The sequence below is a fragment of the Chiloscyllium plagiosum genome, unplaced genomic scaffold (genome assembly GCF_037043375.1).
Source record: "Chiloscyllium plagiosum isolate Xiang-an unplaced genomic scaffold, Cpla_swu_hap1 HiC_scaffold_2, whole genome shotgun sequence".
Classification (NCBI taxonomy): Eukaryota; Metazoa; Chordata; class Chondrichthyes; order Orectolobiformes; family Hemiscylliidae; genus Chiloscyllium; species Chiloscyllium plagiosum.
In genome coordinates, this window is record NW_028270140.1 from 30,724,952 (window position 1) to 30,738,273 (window position 13,322).

General features: G+C 39.6%; 2 protein-coding genes across 5 annotated transcripts in view; one reads left to right on the forward strand and one right to left on the reverse strand.

Moving 5' to 3' along the window:
* Positions 1–8,967, reverse strand: part of hemgn (hemogen) — a 56,992-nt gene extending 48,025 nt beyond the window's left edge. Inside the window, exons 1-2 of one of the 3 annotated variants that reach the window (XR_015759902.1) lie at positions 8,626–8,956; positions 4,710–4,929 (exon numbers count right to left, since the gene is read on the reverse strand). The gene's annotated coding sequence lies outside the window, so the exon portion shown is untranslated. Of the gene's footprint in view, positions 1–2,438; positions 4,930–8,625 lie in introns of all 3 variants that reach the window. The other 2 variants (XR_015759901.1, XR_015759903.1) reach the window with 2 other exon arrangements.
* Positions 7,164–13,322, forward strand: part of anp32b (acidic nuclear phosphoprotein 32 family member B) — a 53,734-nt gene continuing 47,575 nt past the window's right edge. For both annotated transcript variants that reach the window (XM_087995601.1, XM_043717108.2), the window contains exon 1: positions 7,164–7,385. Coding sequence is in view for 1 of the 2 variants with exons in the window: in XM_043717108.2 (XP_043573043.1) it covers positions 7,332–7,385 (54 nt within the window). In the remaining variant the exon portion in view is untranslated. The remainder of the gene's footprint in view (positions 7,386–13,322) is intronic.

The window sequence follows — 13,322 nt, forward strand, 5'->3', positions numbered from 1 at the left end:
AACTATGGATGATAGAGATAAGTCAGTCAGATGGATTGAATAATGACAAATGGAATATATTTCTGAAAAGTGTGAGGTGATGATTTTTGGAAGGACTATCATGCAAGGGAATGCTGGCGATATGATAGGACTCCAGGAAGTACAAAGGATCAGAGTAATCTTGGTGTGCATGTCAATAGATCGTGGAAGGCAGCAGGACAGACAGACGAAGATTCGTGAGTTCATGGAATGCCCTGCCAGTAGCAGTGGTGGACTCTCCCTCTTTATGGGCATTTAAACGGGCATTGGATAGGCATATGGAGGATAGTGGGCTAGTGTAGGTTAGGTGGGCTTGGATCGGCGCAACATCGAGGGCCAAAGGGCCTGTACTGCGCTGTATTTTTCTATGTTCTAAGATGGTTAAGATGGAATATGGGATACTTACCTTTATTAATAGAGGCACTGAATACAAGATCTAAGAGGCAATGATGGAAATGTTTATAATATTAATTAGGCCACAGCTGGAATACTGTGTGCAATTCTGGTCTCTACACTATAAGAAGGATGTGACTGCACTTCAGACAACGTGGAGGATATACACCAGATATTGCCTGTACTGGAGCGATTCAGTATGGGTTGGGACTGTTGCCCTTAGAGCAGAGAAAGCTGAAGGGAACCTGAGATGTACAAATTATGAAGATATTGAGATATTGAGAAGTTTTCCCCCTTCATAAATAACATGACAGAGGAGTCGTAGGGAAATTTGAGGAAAAGCTTTTCACTCAGAGGATTAGATGTACCTGGAACTCACTGCCCAAAAGAGTGGTAGAGGTGAAAAGCATCACAACATTGAAGAAGTATTTAGATTATCAGTTAAAATGCCATAGCTTACAAGGCTGTGGACCAAATGGTAGAAAATGGGATTAGATAGATATTTGATGACCAGCAGGGACATGATTGGCCTCTTTCTATTCTGTAAGTCTCTATGACTGTGTCTTATTGTCCAGATTTCTGTGGTATAAGGGGAAGGGGAGAGAATGCAGTTTATTTCCTTGCTACAATCTTAAACTTTCTTGGTTGTTAATGTATCCTTCATTTTTGCAAGCTTACTTCTGGCTATCTCTGGCATCCTATTTGCTTCCGCACCACATGTGGCAACTTCTATTATAATCTGTTCTACATCTACTCTCACACGGAGAAAAATCAGGCTTTTTGTCTACATACAGTTTCAAAGATCAACGGGGACTTAGGAAGATCAAAGGCCACCTCAATTTTTGAGTCCCTCTCAAAGTTATAGTGATGAGAGTAAGTGAGATGGTGGCAATGAAGTAAACTTAGGTGACGCCAGTGTACTTAGTCTCCTTGCCTGTTTGGTAAGGTCCTTGAAGTACTCAGCTCATTTATATATTGCAGAGATTTTATTAATTCATATCAGTAGCAGTTCTTGCTTCAAACAGATAATTACATTTTGATGTCTCATCTCAGAAACACTTGATAAGTTTCAGGGTAATGTAAATTAATATGAGGTGGGGCAGATTGTCCATTTTCATCTCAGTTGGTGGTGCGTGAAATTACGTAATTTGCAGCAATCAGCTCGACAGTCTCTGTTTTTTTGTAAAAACTATTTGCAGATGATTTTTTTTAAACAAACAAAGCCAGCCATGAATAGGGAAATTAGAAATTGTACCTTCAAAAACACATGTTTGTATTAGGACAGAAACAAAGTTAATACTTTGGGTCAATGAGCATTTATTGGAAGATAGAAATGGAACCAGGAGATGCAGCAAATTCTGCCAGCTAGATAATGCAGAAGGGATGCGAGAAGGATAGTATGATCAACTATTTCAAAGCCTGAAGCAAGGTTGAGATGGCTGAGGGAGGAATAATGCATCAAGGTCATAAACACAGAGGAATCCACTTGCCACGCGGATTCAGTTAATTTAGAGACTGCGAAAAATGGGCACAGGTTCAGGAAGTGGCAACAGATTCAAAGTATTACTCATCAACCATTGTTTCCTGTATTCTTTTAAAAAAATGAAAATCTATGTTTAGAAAACTCACTGAAGATATGAAAAATTCTGAGATGGTGTCTAACAGAAGCCATCTCGAAATAGATATAAATATGTAATTTGATTTTAAAAACAAGATTCACAAACTATCAAGTGAAGGAAGCTGCATGGTCAAATGGCGCTTTTTCAGAGCAATAAAACCAATTTCTTAAAATAAGAACTTAACAAATAGGTCCAGATGAGACCATTTAGCTCCCAGACGCTGGTTTGTGATAGGGTTAGGGTTCAATACGATTTTGGGTAATCTTCTGAAGCCAGTTTCCCGCCCACTCCGCATTCCTTGATTCTATACGAGAACAAAAACCTATCTCAACCTTCTATGTCAAGATATTTAAACAGGAGTGGTAGTTTCCAAGATTTAGAACCGTTTGTGTAGAAATGTCCACTCACCTCAGTCCTAAATGATCAAGCCATTACTAAAGGAACGCACTTTTTAAAAAAAAGTGGTTTTGAAATCTACGTTGGGAGATTTTGTTCAAAAAACCAACCTACGTATAAAATGAACAAAGCAGCTACAGTCGTTCATTTAGTCTCTTGTCCTTGATGTTTTGTCATACCAGTACTATCGCCTAGAGGGAGTTTGATCCAAGTATTTGCTGACGATTGCAGTTGTCGAGTGCAAGAAGGACAGCGCATTGCAATTGCGACTGCAAAACATGGCATCGAACATTGCGTCGGGAAGCAAGATGAAATGTGCTGGGTTTTTTTTGCTGCTTCCGCAGATTAGCGTTACTGAACAAACTAAAGCACCGATCGAAAACAAAGAGCGGTGCAACAAAATAAACAGAAAGCACCGGGAAGAAGTGGTTTCTGAAGCGGAATCCAAAGACTGGAGTTAGGCTTGTTGCAAGAGGCTGCGGTTTTCTCATGCAATGATCGCACGGAGATGCAAAAATCGATTTTATATGATTCATGGTGCACTGGTATTCGTAACAATTTATATTAAAATACCTATTTTATTCTAAATAGATTAGCCCATTCTTCATACAGTCTTGTACGGAAATGTCTACATATATTTTTCTTGCATGCTTTAATAAAATTCTATGTAATGGCGCGTGATGGTCATGTGTTTGTGATTGACAGGCATTCAGCGGTGTACCTTAATCGCTATTTTTCCTTCTTATAGTTCTACGTTTTGATGGCCACCAGCTTTATAACCAAATAAATGTTGATAGGTGAAGGTTGCACATTTTCGAAATGGTAAAGTGATTTGCATCACGTTTGAAGTAATTGTAAAATTAGTGTTCGCTTTTCACAGTGGGAAGGTTTAAAGAACATTATAGCCATGTAATGACTGGTCTGAATCAATAATTATTTATACTATATTCTATATATGTTTTGCGTATGGACATACATTAAAATGTCATCCCACTTTCTTCCCCCTGCCACGCGAAAAAAAAGCAAACTCTCACATAACACTTCAACCATTTGCACGTCTGGTCAAGAAAATCTACAGAATAGGCCTCATTCGAGAAGGTTGAAAACAATACCCTTCGATTCATATTAATGACCTGCATAATTTATGGTGTCTTTCAGTACAAGTGAAAGGGCCTCCATATTTCAGTCTCTAACGAGATAATCCTGTTTGTACAACTGAGAAAATCCTTCCCAGTGAGAACAAACAGCAAAGGGAATCTCCCGCTCATAGTTTTAACAGCCTTTATTTCCTGTCCACGGGGCATTGTTGGATTGTATTTCTTGCAGTGAAACTTTTTTTCTTAAGATAACGTATAGTTTGGAAAAAAATCAGGTGACAAAACTGATCATCTAAAGATGCCAGCCTTTTTTTATCCAAGGACTTTGCCTTGGATTATATTACATTGAGTAGATATATTCACCCAATCCAACATTACCAATAACCGTCTCAACAATTCATTCACTGCCTGTAATGTTGAACGTCAGTCTACAATATTGGTCACTGGTCAGTAACAAACAAGCTAGAAAGATCCCATTGTTCGGAGAAGCGCTGTTTTTTGTGTGTGGAGGAAATTTTTTGCTTATTTTTTTAAAGTGTTGAATGTTAATTAACTTGCACTGTTCTGTGGATGAACACAAAATCGTCGTTTACATTTTCGCTCAAATTATACTTTCGAGCTCGCATTGGTCACAGGGAAGTCAAGGTTGCTGGGTCGGCGCTAGCAAATCTTGCACTTCTGTGGAAATACCAGGAGGTGGCGATTGCTGAAGGTTTTCTGAAAGTAGGTCATTTTAGTTCTGTCGAGCTAATTTTCGTCCTAAACCCAGTGCGGATAGAAAGTTCACCTCATAAACAGCCTTAAAGCATAATTCAACTTGCAGATTTTATGGCAACAGTATCGAGCATCATCAGATCCCCCGAAATATGCTGTCCTGCTCATTAAGACTACTCTCAATGACATTGTCTTAACCCAGTTAATGTTTCTTTTTGAAATACGGGGTTATGTTGATATCTACTAACTCAAGAACACTTGGGGAGAAATTTATGATAAAAAAGTGCATCTTAATTGGGTAGGGGGGTGTAAAATTTTACAAATCATCTTTTTAAACAAAATGACGCCCAAAGTCAGTTGAGAGTGCAACTACTTTTATTCACAATCAAAAAGTGATTTGCTTGATTTTGAAACTGTATCAACTGAGAACTTGGGGGAAATAGTTCACGATAATCAGCTGAATTTTACCCACCTTAAGACGTTACAATGAGTGAAGGTGTTATATGGTGGCCCACGTGTAGAAATTTGGTTTTCCCTGTCATCCAGTACCCCTCTTTATTGCTTATTGGCTCAGTAGCAGTACTCATGGGAGCTCGTCCATTCGTCCTCCTAACTGGAATTGTGTAAGTGAGTACTGTAGATGGCCCAGAGTCTCCTTTCTCAGCTGGTAGGTGGAGCAGATGGTGAGTGGGCTGAAGTGAAAGAATAATTGGCATTTTTTTTGAAATTGAAGAAGTAATTCCTAAATACTCCTAAATGAGCGTCAGGACCTTTGAATGAGCTCTTTTCAGATTTGAAATGAACGACCACTCTATATCCACTAGAAAATTCCTCTAAGATTCAATAACACCAGAAAAATATGGACGTTGAGGTGTAACTGAGTAGATATATTCATCAAAACCAGATTTGAAAAGTTTTTTTAAAAGTCAGCTTTCATCTTAAAAGGCGTTTTACATATATTTACTTTCTGATCACAATAATTTGTTAATCTATTTAAGTGAAAAATCCACGCTGAATACACTATACCATCAAATTTAATAAAATGTACTGAACCAACTTTGCTTAGAACCAGGATTGAGCTGGACTACAATTTCAATAAAAATAAATTATCCCACTACCAGAAAACTGCTAATTTTTACAGATATGGAAATAAAGTTGTTGCTTGAATTGTAATGAATGTTTTATTTAATATAAAACAATTCTGCATCTAAGATGATTGTTTATTGCTAAATAGCACCATAGCTTTATTAATAGAGCAGTGGACACATTTCAATTAAAAAAGTCAACTGAGAACAGGATTGAAATCAGGAATCCAACTTGCTGTTATTGGGGAATTGTTGCTAGTTCTTGAGTTGGATTAATGAGTGGGCAAGTAATGGAGCTAACTTACCTTTCATAACCATGTACCTTGTGACCTTATCAGGGAGCAATATTGCTTGTATGTATATGAACATTTCCACCAAGAGCATAAATGTGGATGTAATGGCAACACTGAATCAAGAATCGTTTGGAAAATAAAAATCAAAAATGTAGATTTCATGCTGATGCTATGCAAACTTGGTAGGTACAGAAAATACAACAGTGTAACATTTCAACAGATTACATGTATCTAAATCCTTTCAATTCTGTTGTGGTAAGATTTACAATTATAAAGATCATTCAAAGAAATGTTAAATTAGCAAACTGAAAGTCTGACTGGAACTTGGAATGAAGTTAAGCTTTGTAAATAGGAGTAAGGGCTGCCAAATAAATTAATTTCAGTCGCATTGATCAAAATCTCAACTAAAATCTAGTTGAGAGAAAATAGGATTGAAGATTATCTAAAAAGGTGCAGATAATGGTGAAATAATATGAAAGTTTGGCAATTGTCCTGTTGGAAATGCACCCTCAAAGAATGCTTCAGGTCAAGGGTGAAGGAAGTTGGAATATTATTTTGCACAAATCAATTGGAAGGACCATTGGAATTACCAGCACTAAGGTTCTCTCTGAAATCAATAATTTTAATTGACCGCACCTTTACACTTACATTATAAGTAATTTTCGCATGTAACATACCCAGTTTGTGTTTTTGCTGTAGTAATTGTTACCTGTGTAACAAAATAGAAGTAATTTCAACTCTTAATACATTGGCACGTGGGTTGGGAAGCGGCATTTATTTACGTTTGAAGTGGTAACCAAAACGGACCGATGTGAATTGGGAGACCAAGGTATTTGGTAGGTTTATTCTGAAATATATTCCACATTTACTCTGTATAGTACGCACCAAGGGATCTTTATGATTCACTCAGGCAATCGAGAAAGTGGCCTTAATTTACTTTAACTGAACAAAGATGCCTCCAACAGCCGTTGAGAAATCTCTGTTGACATTTCCTGAACGAGATCCGTAGCTCTCCGGATCTGAGATGGGGTCATTGACAATTTATATCTATTCCTTAGAATAGACTGCTGGTATAGATTTCGTGAAGGATTAACTGACCGTCTCTAAGGATGAGCTGTGATTTGGTGGGTTATGAATTCCTTGGTTTTGAGAAGTAGGCGTTTTAATGTGAACATCAATAGAGGTTGCTGGCTGGAAATGTAGATACAGAATGATATTACAATCTAGTGGTGCAGAGCCAGTTGTATAATTTGGAGAGAGTTTTCTGAAGAGATGCAGACCAAATTAAAACAAAAAAAGCATTTTGGTCCATGGAAGCTCGCCTCATTTCCCTTGTAGGATAAACCTGAACATTAGCCTTTTTTTGAATGAAGCCCTGATTTTTCATTCAACTTTGGCGGCATTTTGTAGCGAAGACAAATTGCAAAAATTATATATGTTGTAGAAATGATGGCTGGGTTTGGGAAGGGAATGCTCCTTTAACATTCTGTAATGTGGGTGGGTGTTTGTTCTGCTCGAAGTCAATCGGAGGCAGTAGTGAGTCTTTATTCCCACCCATGGTTCGCTCGCTCGTTCTCAGCTTCTGCTGCTGTTTGGCGCCGGGGAGAGAACTTGGCGTTTGGTCACATTACCGACACACTGAGAGTAGACCGTCAAACTGACTCCTTCCTTGGAGTATAAATTCGTCATTTTAAACTATTGAAATTGATTTTAAAAATGGATATGAAGAGGAGAATCCATCTGGAACTTCGGAACAGAACGCCGTCTGATGTAAGCTGCCCACTCCTTTCCTCTCTGAAATTTTGTAACTAAGATTATTTTTGGTGTTAGTTTTGTTGGCGTTACTTTCTTTTAAAAAAATTAAGGTAGCCGTGACCCTTTGGTGACCAGTTTGCATTTTGTTTATTTTGTAGCGAGACCGCGGTCAGGTTATTTGTGAAACGCGAATTCTTGAAGGAAAGGGAATAAATATGTGTGTGTATATATATTATGTATATAAACGTAAAATATGTTTAAAGTGCAAGGAAAGAGCCGTTTAAGCGAAGCCCGAGTTGCTGTTATGTTGCAATTTAACTCTTTGAAAGCTGGATTTTTTTTTCTTCCCTACTCTGGAGGAGCTGAATAAATGAGAACTTTCTACTGTAGTGGGAGGCGTATCTCACCTCAGGACGTGTAGGGATGTTGAAGAGATGGTCTCTCTCTCTCTGGAAATTTGTGCACTGCTTTGGAAGCCATATTTGTAACATACAGCCAAGGCGCCCTTTTAAAGAGAGCACGGGAGGGGAGGGGGTGGGGGTGGTAGTGGAGGGCATATTTAATCTCCACGGAGAGTTAAATTTTAGAAAAAAAGTTATTGCTTTTTTTTTGTTGACAAAGCTCTCTTACATGAATTTTTCCGGCGCAGCATGATTGTAATCTGGTTTCTACTATCTGAAATCACCACGCAGTCTGTTTCTACTGTTCCACGAATATTTTGTAAGAGCCAAATATTAAATATAAAGGGATAATGTTTTAAATGTCCAATCGCTTCCGATTGCGGCAAGGGAAAATGATTATAATTTAGTACACTCAGTTCGGGTCTAATCATTCGATAAAGAGTTTGTTCAGTAAACTTTTTTTTGGAAGGGGAGAATGTCTGTACCGTTTTCTATGGCGTAAGAAACGGCGGAAGAGATGCTTCCCGTCACACACGCGGCGTCGGTTTCTCGCCGTGTTTTGGTTATAATCAGTAACCAAAGCCGAATATAATGAGATACCGCCAAGTTATATTGTTTTCTTTCGATTGGGATTTCTTTTTTTTTATAAAAAGAGGGGAGCTAGTGGCGGTGGGTGGGTGGTTGATTGGTGGGGGTGGGGGTAACATTTCCAGGTCTGTACTGAGTTCGCCATGTTGGTGGCACGTTTTTCCACCCAATTCTTAAGTGGTGTAAAACGCAACACAAAATAATTAAAAAGTTTTCTGGAATTAAAGGAAAGGAAGGGGATTGTTCGTATTTTTAAATATACATACACATTCAGTTTATATACGATGCTCGCTTGTTGTGGCGAAGCAGCGTTTCTCCTTCGCTGTGTCCAGGCGATGCGAAGGGCTGACTCGCCTTGCGGTGGTGTGGCAGCCCGGAGGCCAGAACAAACGTCGCCAAAGAGGCGAGCGAGCGATTTACATTGTTCCCCGAGGGAGGGCTGATCAGTTTCCCCATTGTTGACGGAACACGCAGCTCGCTCTTTTGCTACATTACGTTCCGAAATGGAACCTTCGGAGGCGCCGCTGAAGTATCCTCAGCGGAATGTATCCATTCTGCAAATGTCGTCGCTTTCCACTCGCTACTTTTAAAGGGGAAGTGAATGAGTGAATTTGGCGGTGGCGAAGGTGGGTGAGAAAAAGACTGACGTCACTCGAGAGAAAAATAAAATTGACGTTTTATAAAGTTGGTCCTTTTTTGTTTTTGCCGTTCAAGTTTAGATCTTTTACTTCCATTGAAATAAAAAACACGTTTAAAGTTTGCCTCTCAAAGACCATCTACAAAAACACAAAATGCAGTAGTTCAAGGTGATATGAGAATGGAAAGCGGGGCTAGTTAACATCTGAAAAGGAGTTATCCAGCATGGAAACAGACCCTTCGATCCAACCAGTCCATGCTGATCATGTTCCCAAACTAAATTAGTTCCGCCTGCCTGCTTGCGTTTGGCACATATCCCTCCAAACCTTTCCTATTCGTGTACTTATCCAAATATTTTTTAAACATTGTAACTGTACCTATACCAACCATAGAGAGTCATACAGTTGTACAGCATAGAAACAGACCTTTTGGTCGAACTCAACCATGCTGACCATATATCCTAATTTAATCTAGTCTGACTTGTCCATGCCAACCAGTTATCCTTGATAAATATAGTCCCATTTGCCAGCATTTGGCTCATATTCCTCTAAACCTTCCTCATTCATGTACCCATCAGATGCTTTTTAAATGTTGTAATTATACCAGTCTCCTTCACTTCCTCTGGCAGCTCATTGCATATGCATACCACCCTCTGCATGAAAAAGTTTCCCCTTAAGTCCCTTTTATATCTTCCCCTTCTCACCTTAAACCTCTAGTTTTGGACTCTTTGGGTGTAGGGGGGAATCCTTGGCTATTCACCCTATTCATACCCTTTGTGATTTTATAAACCTCTACAAGGTCTCCCTCAGGCTCCGATGCTCCAGGGAACATAGCCCCAATTTATTCAGCCTCTCCCTATAGCAAACACCTTCCAACCCTGGCAAAATCTTTGTAAATCTTTTCTGCACCTTTTCAAGTTTAACAACTTCTTTTCTCTGGGAGGGAGAGCAGAATTGAACACAGTATTCCAAAAGTGGCCTAACTGATGCCTTGTACAGTTGCAACATGACCTCCAAACTCCTATACTCAATGCCCTGACCAATAAAGGCAAATGTACCAAACGCCTTCTTCATTACCCCACCAACCTGCAACTCCACCTTTAAGGAACTTAGAACCTGCACCCCAATGTCTAACAGTATAACACAGCTAAGATAAGTGGGGAAACTGAGGACTGGGAAGCTTTTAAAGAGCAACAGAGAATTACTAAGAAGGAAATACGCAGAGGAAAAATGAGGTACGAAGGTAAACTGGCCAAGAATATTAAAGAGGATAGTAAAAGCTTTTTTAGGTATGTGCAAGGCAAAAAATTGGGCCCTTGAAGACAGAAACAGGGGAATATATTACTAGGAACAAAGAAATAGCAGAGGAATTAAATGGGTACTTCAGATCTGTGTTCACTTGGGAAGACACAAGCAATCTCCCTGAGGTAACAGTGGCTGAAGGACCTGAACTTAAGGGAATTTATATTTGCCAGGATTTGGTGTTGGAGAGACTGTTAGGTCTGAAGGTTGATAAGTCTCCGGGGCCTGATGGTCTGCATCAGGAGGTGGCAAGGGAAATCGTGGATGCGTTGGTGATTATTTTCCAGAGTTCAATAGATTCGGGGTCTGTTCCTGAGGATTGAAGGGTGGCTAATGTTATACCACTTTTTAAGAAAGGTGGGCGAGAGAAAGCAGGAAATTATAGACCAGTTAGTCTGACCTCAGTGGTGGGAAAGATGCTGGAGTCTATTATAAAGGATGAAATTCTGCACATTTGGATAGTAGTAACAGGATAGGACAGAGTCAGCATGGATTTATGAAGGGGAAATCATGCTTGACTAATCTTCTTGAATTTTTTGAGGATGTAACTATGAAGTTGGACGAGGGAAATCCAGTAGATGTAGTGTACCTGGACTTTCAGAAAGCTTTTGATAAAGTCCCACACAGGAGGTTAGTGAGTAAAATTAGGGTGCATGGTATTGGGGGCAAAGTACTAGATTGGATTGAAAATTGGTTGGCTAATAGGAAACAAAGGGTAGTGATAAACGGCTCCATTTCGGAATGGCAGTCAGTGACCAGTGGGGTACCGCAGGGATCCGTGCTGGGACCGCAGCTTTTTACAATATATGTTAATGATATAGAAGATGGTATCAGCAATAACATGAGCAAATTTGCTGATGATACAAAGCTGGGTGGCAGGGTGAAAAGTGATGAGGATGTTAGGAGATTACAGGGTGACCTGGACAAGTTAGGTGAGTGGGCAGATGCATGGCAGATGCAGTTTAATGTGGATAAATGTATGGTTATCCACTTTGGTAGCAAGAACAGGAAGGTAGACTACTACCTCAATGGAATCAATTTATGTAAAGGGGCAGTACAGAGAGATCTGGGTGTTCTTGTACACCAGTCAATGAAGGCAAGCATGCAGGTACAGCAGGTAGTGAAGAAGGCTAAGAGGAATTGAGTATAGAAACAAAGAGGTGCTTCTGCAGCTGTACAGGGCCCTGGTGAGACTACACCTGGAATACTGTGTGCAGTTCTGGTCTCCAAATTTGAGAAAAGATATTCTGGCTATTGAGGGAGTGCAGCGTAGGTTCACGAGGTCAATTCCTGGAATGGCAGGATTATCTTACACTGAAAGACTGAAGCGACTGGGCTTGTATACCCTTGAGTTTCGAAGATTGAGAGGGGATCTGATTGAGACGTATAAGATTATGAAAGGATTGGACACTCTGGCAGTAGGAAACATATTTCCACTGATGGGTGAGTGCCAAACCAGAGGACACAACTTAAAAATACGGGGTAGACCATTTCGGACAGAGATGAGGAGAAACTTCTTCACCCAGAGAGTGGTGGCTGTGTGGAATGCTCTGCCCCAGAGGGCAGTGGAGGCCCACTCTCTGGGTTCATTTAAGAAGGAGTTGGATAGAGCTCTCAAAGATAGTGGAATCAAGGGTTATGGAGATAAGGCAGGAACAGGATACTGATTAGGAATGATCAGCCATGATTATATTGAATGGCGGTGCAGGCTCGAAGGGCTGAATGGCCTACTCTTGCACCTATTGTCTATTGTCTCTTTGTTCAGCAACCCTCCCAGGACCCTATCATTGTGCATAAATTCTGCCCTGATTTGCCTCACCAAAATGCAACACTTCACATTTATCTAAACTAAACTCCATCTGCCACTCGTCAGCCCATCTGCTCAAGATCCCATTGTACTCTGAGATGAATTTCTTCACTGTCCACTATACCACCAATTTTGGTGTCATCTACAAACTTATTAACCATTTCTCCTATTTGCACATCCACATCATTCATATAAGTGACAAAAAGCAGTGACCCAGTACTGATCCTTGTGGCAAACTGCTGGTTACCGGCCTGAAAAGCAACCCTCATTGTCTCCTACCTTCAGCCAATTTTGTATTCAAATAGCTAACTCTCCCTTGATTCAGTGTGATCTAACCTTGCTAACCATGTGGAACCTTGTTGAACACTTTCCTAAAGTCCATATAGACAAAATCGACTGCTCTGTCTTCATCAATCTTCTTTGTCACTTCTTAAAAGAACTCAGTCAAATTAGTGATACACAATTTCCCACTTCCTCTGACAGTTCATGTAGAGGCTTATCAGAACAGGAATAATTGGGAGTAAGCCCGCCAATGATTACTTAGCCCATGACATATTGCATTTTCTTGAAATGGTATAAATTTTCAACAAAAATTGTTGTCTTTTTAAACATGAGATTTTCAGCTGAATCCTGATGCACAGCAAGCCCCAAGAGTGGATTCTACCGTAGATGAAGACAGTAGTGGTTGGGTCACTTGTCTGACAAGAGTTATACATTTACCTGTTCATTATTCATGAAAATGTGTACTAATAAATATTTCCTTCAAAGATGAGCGTTTCCTTTCCTCTTTAGAAGACCTAGCACATTCTGATGTCAGGAAAGGTCCTGCAGGAAACTCTGTGTTTTCTTTATGATGCTCAGATCTTGGCAATTCTGGCCAGTTGTCATCATCGATTTCCTTCTCTTTATGGGGCCAAAAAAATCCATATTTATTGTCAAACCTTTTAGGGTTTTTGTCCAATCTAGTATGTCCTACAGTTTAGCATTATGAAACAAAATGTGACAGAGTCATTGTGAAGGGATTTGAGATGTGTAAACTAAAATTGTTATGGTTAAGTAAAAGCTGTTGCAAGCCACTTTATAAAGTGGACACTATTAATTTAAATTTCTTGTGTTTAAATTAGAATGTTAATTTGCAGACACATGCAATCTGCATCCAGCCAAAGCTCTTGTGAAAATAACAAATCATTGCCCCTTTTTAGAGCCAGTTTCAGTTTAG